Raw genomic sequence first — 14,954 nt, forward strand, 5'->3', positions numbered from 1 at the left:
GTATACTAGTACAGCACTAGTGTATAGTGTAATGTATAGTGTAGTGTATAGTGTAGTGTATAGTGTAGTATACTAGTACAGCACTAGTGTATAGTGTAGTGTATAGTGTAGTGTGTAGTGTAGTGTATAGTGTAGTATACTAGTACAGCACTAGTGTATAGTGTAATGTATAGTGTAGTTTATAGTGTAGTGTATAGTGTAGTGTATTGTGTAGTGTATAGTGCAGTGTATAGTGTAGTGTATAGTGTAGTGTATAGTAGTGTATAGTGTAGTGCATAATGTACTGTGTAGTGTAGCGTATAGTGTAGTGTATAGTGCAGTGTATAGTGTAGTGTATTGTGTAGTGTATAATGTAGTGTATAGTAGTCTATAGTGTAGTGTATAATGTAGTGTGTAGTGTAGTATACTAGTACAGCACTAGTGTATAGTGTAATGTATAGTTTAGTGTATAGTGTAGTGTATAGTGTAGTATACGAGTACAGCACTAGTGTATAGTGTAATGTATAGTGTAGTGTATAGTGTAGTGTATAGTGTAGTGTATAGTAGTGTATAGTGTAGTGTATAGTGTAGTATAGTGTAGTGTATAGTGTAGTGTATAGTGTAGTGTATAGTAGTGTATAGTTTAGTATACGAGTACAGCACACCGGTGGATTGGAGAGCAACGCCACAACATTTACAATCTGAGTACGACGTTTCGCCAATCATTACAACTAGCTGCATCACGCGCCAGCCAGATTTGTGGATACATCTTCCTGTTACGTTCCTTAAATAGATAGGTAGATGTGATAACATCACTTGTGAGGCCTTCTTACGCGAATTGAGGGGGGGGGGGGTGGTTAAGGAATTCGTATAAATGACTATGGGTATCCATTGCAGGTTGGGTTATTTATATGGTACTCAACGTACATTAATAATGCTATCTATGCAAGCTAAATGTTCATGTTCCTCCTGTCGATTGTGTGCACTACAATAGACGTCCCTGTTATTGCTCAACGGTGATCCCCGTTGCAGTATTGCGACCTGTATAGGCTTGCATTTAAACAATGTGTTATTTGGTGATTCGCTTCCAAGAAGCACTAAGGCGGTAGCTATCCGAACAGTTACAATTATTTAAATTTCTCTCAATTTCGATAGATTCTCGAATTTGTCTTGGCCAATAGAAACTAGTTTTGCACCCTTAGAACTAATTTGTTCAATTGTGGAATGCTTTGATGTTGTCTGCCGGCTGAGTCTCCCTTGAAAAATAACGTGTCACCTCAGGGTGTTTTAGTCGGGAACTAACCAACTGATTCTGTGTTTTTTTTTTTATATCAAATACATTCAAATGGAACGACATGATCCAAATCGACGTATTGAGGATGTGGGAAAGGTTGCATGTAGTTAATCCACTAAACAGATGAAACATACTTTCATGTCTGGTCTCATTTCTTCATCATGTGACTTTCTAATGTCACTGTACAATTGCGAAACCATAATGCTTAATAATCGTTTCCAGTTTCGATCTAAAGCTTTCGTGACTGCAGGGATTCATCTTCTTGGTTCTTTCGGTAAAGTCACGTAGAAGGGAAGTAATAAAATAATTAAAATAGAAGGGAAGTAATAAAATAATAAAAATAAAACATAATAAAATAATATTTTATTATTTTTATTTTTATTATTTTATTACTTCCCTTCTACGTGACTTTACCGAAAGAACCAAGAAGATGAATCGTTTCCAGTCTTAATGGGGTGGAGCGGATATTCTTCACACCAACACGCAGAGACAGGGAAGGGTTACAGTCCTTTTATTCCAAGACCATCCCACACAGCTCCCTCCATGTACCGTCAAATCTCAATCCACAGATCTCTCCTCGATTCACTCTTGCCGACATCCCCTATCATCTCCATGGCCCATCTCTCATTCCCTCCGCTCACACCTCTTAATTTCTCAGCCACAATTCTCCGTCTTCACATCTCAGGGTTTAATCTCGGTAAAACTCGGTACAGGGATTGACGTCGTGGATGCTATTTATAACTAACCACACCAAAAACAAGTCGAATATCGTCCCTTTTTCATCTGTGGGCTCAATTGCAACTAAATGCAGCAAGAGCGATGGTGGACTTTAAAGTGTAACCAGCGTGGTTGTCTTACAAAACACGTTCCTTCGAAGCGGGCAGGTAGGAACTTGGTTGGACAGCGCATTCGTGCATGACAGACAGACAAATAATCCCTGATGGGTAGTGTGGAACCTGTTGTTCTTACCTGTATAATTGTAGCGTATCGTGTCGTGTATAGTGTAGTGAGTAGGTTAAACGTTGAGTTTTATAAGGGCACCACGGGGTGACCAGCCCCTCCCCACCCAGCCCCACTCCTCCCAGCCCCACCTTCCCCACCCAGCCCCTCCCCACCCTCCACACCCAGCCCCTCCACACCCAGCCCCTCCCCACCCTCCTCCCCACCCAGCCCCTCCCTGCCCTCCCAGTCCCTCTCCACCCTCCCCACCCAGCCCCTCCCCACCCTTTTTGACACTTTTTTACTGATTGGCCGTGTCGGGTGGTGGAGGGTTACGACACATTTATAAATAACGCGATCTAACCCAAAAACGTTTATTATGAAGATATATTCAAATCTGCTTTGAAACCCCATCTCTTTAAAGTTGCCCCTGGGTTCTGTTGTTGTTTCCTGCTTTTCGTGCATTGGCGCATCGAGCTCCTAGGATGGAATGAGAAATAAATGAACCTTATGGCGGGACCCCGGGGTCCCATAAGCCCCCGGGTCTCTCGCATAAACTGCGTTGCGACGTCATTTTATGTCTGTTGGAGGCGAACGACGCGGCAATCTATTCCTCTCGACGAGCTCCACACGAAGAGCTAATCAAAGTTTCAAAGTTTTGTTTATGACTGTGGCAATTTCGGCAACGACGGGGGCTTGGTGAAGAACGAGAGGATTGATTTCTGGTGGGTCGCGGCATTTATGTGCGAGGTGGGACGGAGTCGCCAAAAACAAATAAATTAATTTCGATTTTGCATTCTGTTTATTCGGGACCCCGGGGGTCCCGCCATGAGGTTCAATTATACATTTGAATGATTGTGTCAGACGACTTCTCCCGTGTCCCTTTGCCACCCACACGCGATCTCCTTCCCCCCCCCCCCCCTAGAATGTCGGTAACTCTCCTGACCACTCTATCCACGCTCCCCCCTATAAACACAAGCTCCCACCCATCCCGAGCAATCCCTTTCACCCACACTGAGACACGTACCGCACCTTCCGAATTAGCGTGGTTTCGACTACGTACGGTGCGCGAAAGAAGTTCAACGTACCGTACGGTACGTATTCAAGCACCCCAAAAGTTCAAGCATCCCTCCTATCTCAAACATGCCCCTCCTATCTCTCTCCGACCCATTCGCATCTTTTTTTCGTTTCAATTTAAAGCTTTCGTGACTGCAGGGATTCATCTTCTTGGTTCTTTCGGTAAAGTCACGTAGAAGGGAAATAATTATAAAAAATAATTGTATTATGTTACATTTTTATTATTTTATTATTTCCCTTCTACGTGACTTTACCGAAAGAACCAAGAAGATCTTTTTTTCGGTTTTCCCCCACCCCGTCCCCAGAAACCATCGGCGCCGCATTGTTAGCGGGGGCTTGTGTGCGTCGCTTAGCCTCATTGGGAAAAAACTAACATTTTAAGAACTAAAATGAGAAGGGAATAAGTATAACCCGTAAAAACAAAGTTTTTCACTATAAATCCTTTATATGCGTGGCAGCGAACTTAATATAAAGGATTTAAAAATATATTCGCCTGTGGAGGACGCGGGGATCGATCCCGCGACCTTTGGCATGGGAAGCGAGGGCGCTACCAACTGCGCTACTCCGCCACGGCCTGTGGAGGGGTTACGCTCTGGGCTCTTACACTCTGACGTTCAGCCAAAGCCATGAATGCGTTCTACAGGTGTATTTGAATATATGTAAAATATTTTTTTTTTGCCTAAAAAGTGTAAAATTTTGGGAATTTTATTTCACGAACAATAATTGTCTGGCACAACGAGTCTGTGTGGAAAATGTCAGCTCGATTGGATCATGGGAAGTGGGTTAAAAAACGACCGAAAGATTTGCACGGTCCTAAGCAAGCAAGCACGCAAGCAAGCAAGCACGCAAGCACGCGAACTTAATATAAAGGATTTAAGAAACAGAGCACTGAATGAACGACACTCGTCAGTAGCTCCTTTTGGAGTCGGTGGAGTCTTCTTCTTCGTGCCTTCAGGGATGCCCGATGGTCTGAGTGGCCTTCCACCCAGCTGGGATGATGGCGGACGCACGGATGCTCGTGGAAGTTCAACATGTAGGAGGCTTTCGCGACCAATGTCATCCATGATAGAGTTTTTTTAGGTTAGACCGCGCAAATATAAATGTGTCGTTAAACACATAAATGTGTCGCGTGATTTATATGTATACATTAACCGCCCTCCTCTGGCCGTCGCACCTGATTGGCTCACACGTGACGACATCACATTTCCCCCGCTATTTAAGACCGAAACAGCAGGAGGATTTCTCCAACTCTGGCACGTTGCCTGATGATGCTGGTTGTTGTAATTACTGGCGAAACGTCATGGTGCTCAAATTGTAAACGTAGTGGATTTACTCTTTACGTGACAAACCTGGCTGTGTCGGGTGGTGACGGGCTTCACAACCCATTTATATTCACGCAATCTAACCCCAACCGTACTAATCGGAGGTGCGGGTGGGGGGAGGACAACAAACTAAACACATAATATTGGTCGCGAATGCCTACGGGTAAAACTAAACACGTGATTGAACCATCCCTGCCCCGCTGCTTTGCCCAGCCTTTTGTGTGGCAACGGTGTTGTCTGCCTCATCCACAAGAGGATGGGTGTCGGCAAAGGTCAAGCAGTCCAGTTCTTTTTGGACTTTGTCACCTGATGTGTTTTTTTCCCCCATCAGCGTGTTGGAGTTTGCGGACCAGCTGCACGTTGAGATTCCTTCGTGCTGTACAACCACAATAATCAGAGGTGCGGGGGGCGGAGGGAACAACGAACTAAAGACGACAATCAGTTAGAGAGAAATACGTTTTCACATCTAGATAATTTAAAGGTGCATAGCTCCGGCGGCTTCCTAATATCAGAGGGAAGAGCATTCCAGACGGCCGCAAAAGCGCATCTGAAAGCGCGCGATGCGGTGACCGTCTTTGTTCGACGACCAGCCAAAAGCTGCTGCTGCTGCGAGGACGACCGGTTAAACTAAACACTATACATTTTATTTTACCAGGTAAGGCCCACTGAGCTGTATAGCTTTTTTCAAAAGCGAACTGGCTATCACAAGCGATAGCTCAACATAAGTGGCTTATCACGTGGAAATGTATGCACGTTTCTAAATGTGGAGTGGAAAACCAGAGGACCCGAAGAAAAATACACGTGACCACGGGGAGAACACGCAAACTCCAAATATACCGCAGGCGTCAGGGTCGGGATCGAAACCACAACCGCCTGTATACCAGGTGAGGTAGTTTACATCTCGCCACCATAGCACTCTTTCAGAGGTTCTTGAGCTATATCATGGACAACTAACTGGATAGCCATTGTCTTTGAGAAAGATATGGTACGTTTTGACATATATATAGTAGACTCGATTATCCGCTTGCGGTTTATCCGATTTGCAGAATAACCATGCACCTGAAATTATGGCTCATGGATTTTCCCTGAAGCCCAAATTAATATTTTAAAAACAGTGATAACATTGTTTTTCTTGTAAATGTTTATTACAAGTCGCGTGCTTAAACCGAACAAATATGTGCTCCAGTTCATCCGAAATCCACGTAATCGCATCTACAATACAGTCGTTGATTGATTTTGACTGATGTAGCTCTGCTCTCATCCAACGAGTGGGCGGGAGCCAGGAAAGTTTTATTATCACTGAGCAAACATAGATCGGTCGATCGTGAGCATTCATTCTAAATCAAAAGCGTAGAAATCGAAATCGTCAGTTGTGCTTCATTTTGAGTTATTTGATCAGGATTTTTAAAAAATCTGCTTAAGTGAGTGCGTGTTTTTGTTTGGACTTTTGTAAAAAAAACAGCCTTTAATACAAATTGTCGATTTGCTCGTTAACAAACTAAATTTTCTTAACTTAAACATCACGTATATGAGTGTTTTTTATCATAGAGATCTGCAGAAAAACTATATTTTGGGGTTATTCGCCGGGAGATTAAATCGAATTGGTAACTTCTTCATAACAAGTCCAGCGGTGTTACTAACCAGCACACCCCTCTACATTCGACTCGTGACCTTCAGAACTTTCAGAGATACGGACAAAACTCTCCGTATGTCCAGTTGTCCGTTCGGACCGAGAGCCGCAATAAATGGCGATGGTGGCATCTACATCTGCAGAACATCAAGAACCAGTGGCATCTACATCTACAGGAGATTATACAACTTTTAAAGCTATTCCCTGTGTTTAGTGTACATGCCGTACAGCATGTTTGGAATCGACAGGAGGAAAGTTGGACTTACAAACAGACTTCTGGAACCTAACTCGTTTGTAAATAGAGGAGTTCCTGTATAAATACAGCAATCCCTCACCAACCGTGGTGGTTACAACCCTTAAAGACCCGCCGTGGTTAGCAAAACCTTGTCAGATATATTTGGGGTCATGGTAACCACGGTCACGCTCGTCAAAGTCTAACCAGGTTGCCCTTTCCTCACTTAAACACGAATAAAATACACAACGTTATATAATAAAAACAATGAACGTTCAAAGAACATAATTAAGGAAACAATTAAAATAATGTTACTTACCTTTAATACTGAGGGTTGAAGTCCATGGTGATGATGATGACGTTGATGAGGATGAGGTGATGGGAGAGGTGGTTGTGAGAAGGAAGAAGAGGGTGGATTTGCCCACCCACCGCCTCTACCTCGTGGTGGGAAGAGAGCGGTGGTGGGAGCTGGGAGACGAAACGATGATGGACGGAGGGAGATGGGAGATGAGACGATGATGGAGGGAGGGAACGCAGTTTGCGAGTGGATTTGAAATGACAAGCGCTGGGTTTGCCCGTGCTAAATCGCGGAAACACAAAATTACAAACCGGCATGCCGAAGGAAAACCGTGGATACATAAATACCGCGTATGCAGGGAAAAGAAAGAAAAAAAAGCACGGCTGGCGAGTGATTTCTGTCCACACCGAGAAAACCGTCGTCACTTGCCACAGCTAACATTGTATGGAAGCATTCTTGAAGTCCACCCACATGTCCAGCATTTCCTGGGGTAGGAACCTGTGGAATATCATGGAGGACCTGTAGATGCACAGGGCGCTCTTCTTCTCCACCCCCTCCTCCAGGTTCTCCGCCTCGAGGCCGAAGGTGCGGAAGCCTTCGTGCTGCGTGACGGTGAGGCCGGCCTTCTCCAGGCACATCCCGATCCACACGTCGTCGATGGGGAACGGCTTGATGTCGCGCGACACCTCGTGGATCCTCACGACGGCCGCCCGCGACATCACGAAGCCGCCGCCGCTCGCGTAATCCGGGTACGTCCACCGGCGGTATATCTCGCGCGGCACGAAGTACTTGCTCTCGGCGCTGCGTATCGGCGGCGCCTGCTGCTGCGTGCGCCCGACGAAGAGGGGGGCGGAGCCGTCGCGGCTGAACGCGGCGAGGTATGCCAGGAGGTTCTCCACGTTGACGAAGACGTCGTCGTCCCCCTTGTAGACGTAGGCGACGGCCGGGCAGTAGGCCTGGAACCAGCGCAGGAAGTTGATGTCCTTGAGCGTGAGGTTGTAGAAGGAGTCGTGGAAGTCCCACTGGAGCAGGTCGCCGTGGAGACGCGCCTCCAGGTCCACCATCCTCTGGACGCGCGCACGCTTGCCGCGGTCGTCGTCGCGGCTGTCGGTGGGGGAAGGGGGCGAGGGTGGCCGCACGCCCAGCAGGAAGAGCGTGTGCACGACAAGTGGCTGCCCGTCGGCCGCCGTCGTCGTCGCCACGCCGTTGCGACCCCACGTGCGGCGGATGGCGTCGCGCCGGTCAAAGTTCGAGGGGCTGCTCTTGATGACGAGCAGCAGGAATGGACGCTGCGGCTTCGGCTGGTCCGCGTCTGTGTCCGTGTCTGCGTCTCCGCCGCTGTTGTTACCGTCGCCATCACCACCGTCTCTGTCGTCGCCTCGACCGCCACACACCTCTGGGAAGTTGTGCAGCATCGGGAAGAGGCGGCAGTGGCGGTAGAGCACGTAGTCTATGGAGGGGGGACGGAAGGGGGGTGGGTGAGGGAATTGCGAGTGAGGAGGCAGGGTTGGAGGTTCAGGTGGATGCTGGGCGCCGCGGTGACTAAGAGATGTTAACTACCTCGCCTGGTATGCAGGAGGTCTTGGGTTCCATCCCAACCCTGACGATACCTGTGTAGCCGGCATGGGCTTAATGTAATGAATCACACATGTAATTGTGAATGGAGATAATGATGACCATGGATTGGACCCATATATTCACGCGACTGCACTGTAGGGCACACCTGCCAGTGGAGTATTCAATTCAGGGTATAGGGCACCCATTCTGTTTTGGGTGGACACTACAGATAACAAACACAGATTTACAGCTCCGTTACACATTCCTGCGGAGGGAGCTGGTAGGAACGTTGGGTTGCTCGGTCAATGGCCAGGGTCAACGGCGGCGTGGTGTATTCTGCAAATATGCCCGACTGTGAGGGCGGGCACAAGCCGGCGTGTGTACAGTGAGGGAAAAAGTATTTGATCCCCTGCTGATTGGGTGGGGAGGGGCTGGGTAGGAAGGGGCTGGGTGGGGAGGGGCTGGTCACCCCGTGGTGCCCTTATAAAATCAACGTTTAACCTACAGTGAGGGGAAAAAGTATTTGATCCCCTGCTGATTTTGTACGTTTGCCCACTGACAAAAAAATTATCAGTCTATAATTTTAATGTTAGGTTTATTTGAACAGTGAGAGACAGAATAACAACAACAAAATCCAGAAAAACGCATGTCAAAAATGTTATACATTGATTTGCATTTTACCGAGGGAAATAAGAATTTGACCCCCTCTCAATCAGAAAGATTTCTGGCTCCCATGTTTCTTTTATACAGGTAACGAGCTGAGATTAGGAGCACACTCTTAAAGGGAGTGCTCCTAATCTCAGCTTGTTACCTATATAAAAGACACCTGTTCACAGAAACAATCAATCAATCAGATTCCAAACTCTCCACCATGGCCAAGACCAAAGAGCTCTCCAAGGATGTCAGGGACAAGATTGTAGATCTACACAAGGCTGGAATGGGCTACAAGACCATCGCCAAGCAGCTTGGTGAGAAGGTGACAACAGTTGGTGCGATTATTCGCAAATGGAAGAAACACAAAAGAACTGTCAATCTCCCTCGGCCTGGGGCTCCATGCAAGATGTCACCTCGTGGAGTTGCAATGCTCATGAGAACGGTGAGGAATCAGCCCAGAACTACACGGGAGGATCTTGTCAATGATCTCAAAGCAGCTGGCACCATAGTCACCAAGAAAACAGTTGGTAACACACTACGCCGTGAAGAACTGAAATCCTGCAGCGCCTGCAAGGTCCCCCTGCTCAAGAAAGCACATATACATGCCCGTCTGAAGTTTACCAATGAACATCTGAATGATTCAGAGGATAACTGGTCAGATGAGACCCGAAGAACACCATCCCCACCGCCAAACATGGAGGTGGAAACATTATGCTTTGGGGGTGTTTTTCTGCTAAGGGGACAGGACAACTTCATCGCATCAAAGGGACGATGGACGGGGCCATGCACCGTCAAATCTTGGGTGAGAACCTCCTTCCCTCAGCCAGGGCATTGAAAATAGGTCGTGGATGGGTATTCCAGAATGACAATGACTCAAAACACACGGCCAAGGCAACAAAGGAGTGGCTCAAGAAGAAGCACATTAAGGTCCTGGAGTGGCCTAGCCAGTCTCTAGCCCTTAATCCCATAGAAAATCTGTGGAGGGAGCTGAAAGTTCGAGTTGCCAAACGTCAGCCTCGAAACCTTAATGACTTGGAGAAGATATGCAAAGAGGAGTGGGACAAAATCCCTCCTGAGATGTGTGCAAACCTGGTGGCCAACTACAAGAAACGTCTGACCTCTGTGATTGCCAACAAGGGTTTTGCCAACAAGTACTAAGTCATGTTTTGCAGAGGGGTCAAATACTTATTTCCCTCATTAAAATGCAAATCAATTCATAACATTTTTGACATGCGTTTTTCTGGATTTTGTTGTTGTTATTCTGTCTCTCACTGTTAAAAAAAACCTACCATTAAAATTATAGACTGATCATTTCTTTGTCAGTGGGCAAACGTACAAAATCAGCAGGTGATCAAATACTTTTTCCCCTCACTGTAGGTTAAACGTTGAGTTTTATAAGGACACCACGGGGTGACCAGCCCCTCCCCACCCAGGCCCACCCCTCCCACCCCCCACCCAGCCCCACCCCTCCCACCCCCCACCCAGCCCCTACCTCCCCACCCAGCCCCTCCCTGCACGACGGACGGACGGGCACAATAATCCCCTGTGGGCTGGTGTAACGAAGAGGTTCCTACCAGTAAAAACAAAACTCTTTACAGGGTGTAACAATACCACAATAAATACAGTAATACCTTGACTTTCGCCGCTTCGCTCTTTCGGACGTTTTCAAACATAACCACATTTCAAATTTCGTCCACGCGCTTTCCTCTTTCATCCAATTTCCTCCAATCTTCCACGATGTTCGAGCCACGCGCCATCTTGTTCGTTCAGTCTTTGAATAGAAGTCGTTCAGTGAGCATCTCTTATATTTGTGTTTATTCATATATTATTAATACTGTACTTATTTACGTGATTATACTGTAAACAATTCATAGTTATTTTTTGTGATAACAGCCTAATACAACAGTGTTCATAGTTATTTTCGTAAAACACGTGTACAGTATTCATACTGTGCTTATTTTTGTGATTAAGGTAAAGTATCTATTTTTGTGCTTTAGTAAATTCATAATAGGTCCTAAGTGTGGTGATAGTGAAGCTAAAAGAACCCATAAGGTTCTCAATTTGCAAGAAAAGCTTGACATAATTAAACTTAATGGGCAAGGCATGTTCCATGTACGTTTTAATATTTACTGTAGTTATTTGCATGCACGTTTTTCGCCCGCCAAAATACATTTGCAAGCTAAATAAAGGTTCTGCTTTGACATTCGTCCATTTCTGACATTCCTCCATGCTCTGGTCCCTAACCTGACGAAAGTGTAAGGTATTTCTGTATGCCTCTGGGCTGCTCTGGAGGACCACCTGGAGAAGATTCCATGCATGTGTTGACAATGATGGCGAACAAGTGGACACTCTTTGACTTTTGAAGCTATTAACATTACATTTGTTATCATGTTGCAGTGTATTATCTGTTCTCTTTCCATTAAAAACAATAGTCCCATGTAGGTGTTAACATTTTTTTGAAGCACTCTGTGTAACTGTTTAATAATTAATTACTATTATTGCTATTATTCTAATATTGATTAACTGATAGGGATTAAGTTATGTTAATTAGCTGCTGATTGTTTAATTCACAGTTAATATTTTGATCATTCAAGACGATTTGAAGAATTTAATCAATCTAGTCATTCAGGCGTGGTTGCAGAATATTAACAATTGAACTAAGTCCCATCAGTACAGGGATTGAGCAGCGAGGTGCTGTGTAATGTGGGTCGATTTGTGTGCATCTGGTCATAATTGGAGGTATGATAAGTTAATTTATTTTGAGTTTTATTTTGTTTGTTTTTGCGCGGGAAAGTTGAAAAACAAGATGGCACCATGGTACTAAGATTATATATACACGAGTGTTAAATAAGCTGTCAAGTTTGATCAATTCCAGTGATACGAATGTGATACGAATGTGATACGAATGTTATAGTGGTTAAAATTAGGGGTTAATTGTGTGATGGTTGATAAAATTTAGTGATATTTAGTTTTGTTGTTGGGAAAAAAAACTCGCACAAAATGGCCGCCCTGCGGCTCTTTATGTAACATTGAGCTGATAGAGTGAGCCGAATTATCTTCGTATTTTGGTAGAAATTGTTCTGATTCAGATATGTATTAATACAATTGGATTATAAAATGTTGTTTTATTATCATACAAGCAAATCTATTTTAATTTGTGCCGTATTATTACAGTGGCTGTGACTAGGGTAGGGTATTTCGAAGGCACAAGGTGTTTCTTTAAGGTGCTATTGTTAAATGTTAAATATTTCAGATGTTTTACGTTAAATTTGTATTTTATATGATAAGCAGGTGCTATCATTATTGAGATTTGGGTGCTGTGTAACGTGGAGTTGATTGGTGTACATCTCGGTCATAATAATGCTCCTCAGAAGAACCCTTTGAAATAAAGAGTTGCAGAAGACAGCGCAGAGTGTTCACACGTCGCCTCCGAACTCGTCTATTTTTAAATCCTTTATATTAAGTTCACTTGCTTGCTTCCTTAGGACCGTGCAAATCTTTCGGTCGTTTTTTAACCAACTTCCCGTGATCCAATCGAGCTGAAATTTTGCACACAGACTCGTTGTGCGTGACAATGCATTTTCATGAGAACATTTTTTCCCAAAATTTTACACTTTTTAGGACAAAAATATTATATTTAATTACCAATTACTTAATGGTGCCATGCAATCATCTGACCCATAGGTGGGCAGCCATCTCAAGCCAGAGGACGAGAGGACTCTAGTCGCCACGCATATAAAGGATTTATAGTGAAAAACTTAGTTTTTACGGGTTATCTTATTCGTGTCTGTATTAGCTGGCCTGTCCCCTCTTTACGATCACGGGAGGGTGAGCCGTTAACACCTGCTGTATATTAGGAGTTTGCATCTCTCTCTCTCTCCCCATCAGTGCCTACATTACTACAGACCAGTGGTCGGGAACCTATGGCTCGCGAGCCATATATGGCTCTTCCAGTGACGGCATATGGCTCCCAGACAATTATTGAGTTGAAAAAAAAAATCTGTTTGGAACTGATTTTAAAATACTTGTGATATTGCTTAATAATACTGTGTCATTTTAAAGTAAACAGAAATTAGTTTTGAAGATAAATTTCACGGGTCACGCCTGCACGAAGCTCAACCTCGCCACGTCATATGAACCAGACTACAAGGCCATCAGCAAAACCATGCAGCACCAGAAGTCGCATTAAAAGTAAGACATATTTAATTTATTATACGTTAAAAATTACTATATGGCTCTCAATGAAATATATTTAGAAATATTGGGCTTTTATGGCGCTCCCAGTCAAAAAGGTTCCCGACCCCTGCTACAGACTAATTCAGACCTCATTGGTCACCCCGTGCCCCCCTAGTAAATCTCAACGTTCATCCTACAAAGTCCCATCACGAGGGAGAAACACAAATAGACAAAATATTTTTTTTGCCCGTATTGCAACGGCTGTATGCCGTATGGACCTGAAAACTCAATTTCCCTTTCCAAGAATATGAGGAAACCGTATGGGTTGACAGGTATGTCTCCCTGTGGTCGCTGGGTAAATTCAGGGCATGTTATTGTTGAATGTGATAGTGGTTATCATTCGGATGTTAAATTGGTTAGAGTTTTGTTGAGGCTCCATTTTCACCGTATCACTGTTCAGAATCGCAATTGGAATATTTATACTGGAGGAATCCGATGAGCTGTGAAGCTCTTTTTCACAGATGTCCAATAGTTGGTTAATGAGCACAGGCCCCAATGTAAAAAAAATCCATGTGGTCAGCAACAAACAGCACGAGCAGGGTGCCACGGTGGCTAGGAGATGTTAACTACCTCGCCTGGTATACATGAGGTCGTGGGTTCGATCCTGAACATGATGATGCTTGCTGTATATTTGGAGTTTGCATATCTCTCTTTACCTCGTGGTCGTGTGGATTTTTGCCTGGGTCCTCCGGTTTTTCCCTCCACATTTAGAATTAATGTAGCACGTTTAGAGTATTTGGCTGCTATAAATGTCCACACGATGATACGCCACATTGTTGACCTATCATTTGTTGATAGCCAGTTCGCTTCTGAAAAAGAGCCATATCGCCGCTTAGTGTGCCTTACCTGGTAAAATACAAAATAGTTGTAGAAAGGTTCCCGAGGGTTACCACTGCAGCCGCCACCACCCTGGCGCCCAGCCTCATGTTACACCATGAGTGGTCCCATTACAGAGGAGTGAGCGCGGAGTCCACGGGGTTAAAAGGGAGGACGTGCGTGTGGGTCAGCAGTGCTTGGAAGGGAATGGAGAGGAGCAGTGGCGCAGCGGTTAGCGCGCCCTGCCACGCACTTGGCGGACCGAGTTCGACTCCCGATCGCGGCCAACACCGGTGACTATTATCTGAACCAGGCTTGGGCCTCATCGAGGTCGACTCAACCTCAAATGAGAACCTGGTGCAGTGCGTAGGCGGCCGGGCGTGGTGCTGGGCACCCACCCCCTCGTGTGCCGTGCCGGCCTTCATAGGTGCTCGCTAACAGCACTTGCCCAAACAGACTGTTGAGGCTATATGGGGGATCTTTGTTCAATCTTTGTCCATGTATTTGTTGGAAGGGAATGGGGAGAGCGGTAGCGCAGAGGTTGCCGTACCGGGTTACAGACCCGGTGGACCGAGTTCTATTCCCGCTCAACACTGGTCGGTCCTGGGTCTGGGCCTGCCGTAGGTCTACTCAGCCTCAAATGAGTACCTGGTGCGGTGTGTAGTAAACATCGGACAAAGGCAGCCGGGTGTAGTGTTCGCCACCCACCCCATCACGTGACGTTCTTAGGCGCTCGCCAAGAGCACTTGCCCCTATTACAGTCTGTGGAAGGCTATACGGGGGAACTTTGTCTTTCTTGGAAAGGGTCACCGGTTTCTACAGAGAGGCAGGATTACGACTGTACGCTAATGTACGACTGTACGCTAAGAGATCCTGGAGATGTCTCGAGATGACTCGAGACGGATGAGCGGATGTGAATT

At 45.5% G+C, this 14,954-nt stretch overlaps 1 protein-coding gene across 2 annotated transcripts in view; it reads right to left on the minus strand.

Moving 5' to 3' along the window:
- Positions 1-5,808: 5,808 nt before the first annotated feature.
- LOC133358509 (UDP-GlcNAc:betaGal beta-1,3-N-acetylglucosaminyltransferase 7-like) overlaps positions 5,809-14,954 on the minus strand; it is a 59,934-nt gene continuing 50,788 nt past the window's right edge. For both annotated transcript variants that reach the window (XM_061576869.1, XM_061576868.1), the window contains exon 4: positions 5,809-8,221. In XM_061576869.1, the coding sequence (XP_061432853.1) occupies positions 7,206-8,221 (1,016 nt within the window). In that variant the 3' untranslated portion in view covers positions 5,809-7,205. The remainder of the gene's footprint in view (positions 8,222-14,954) is intronic.

This window comes from Lethenteron reissneri, chromosome 62 (assembly GCF_015708825.2).
Source record: "Lethenteron reissneri isolate LAM-NWPU_2019-01 chromosome 62, ASM1570882v1, whole genome shotgun sequence".
Classification (NCBI taxonomy): domain Eukaryota; kingdom Metazoa; phylum Chordata; class Hyperoartia; order Petromyzontiformes; family Petromyzontidae; genus Lethenteron; species Lethenteron reissneri.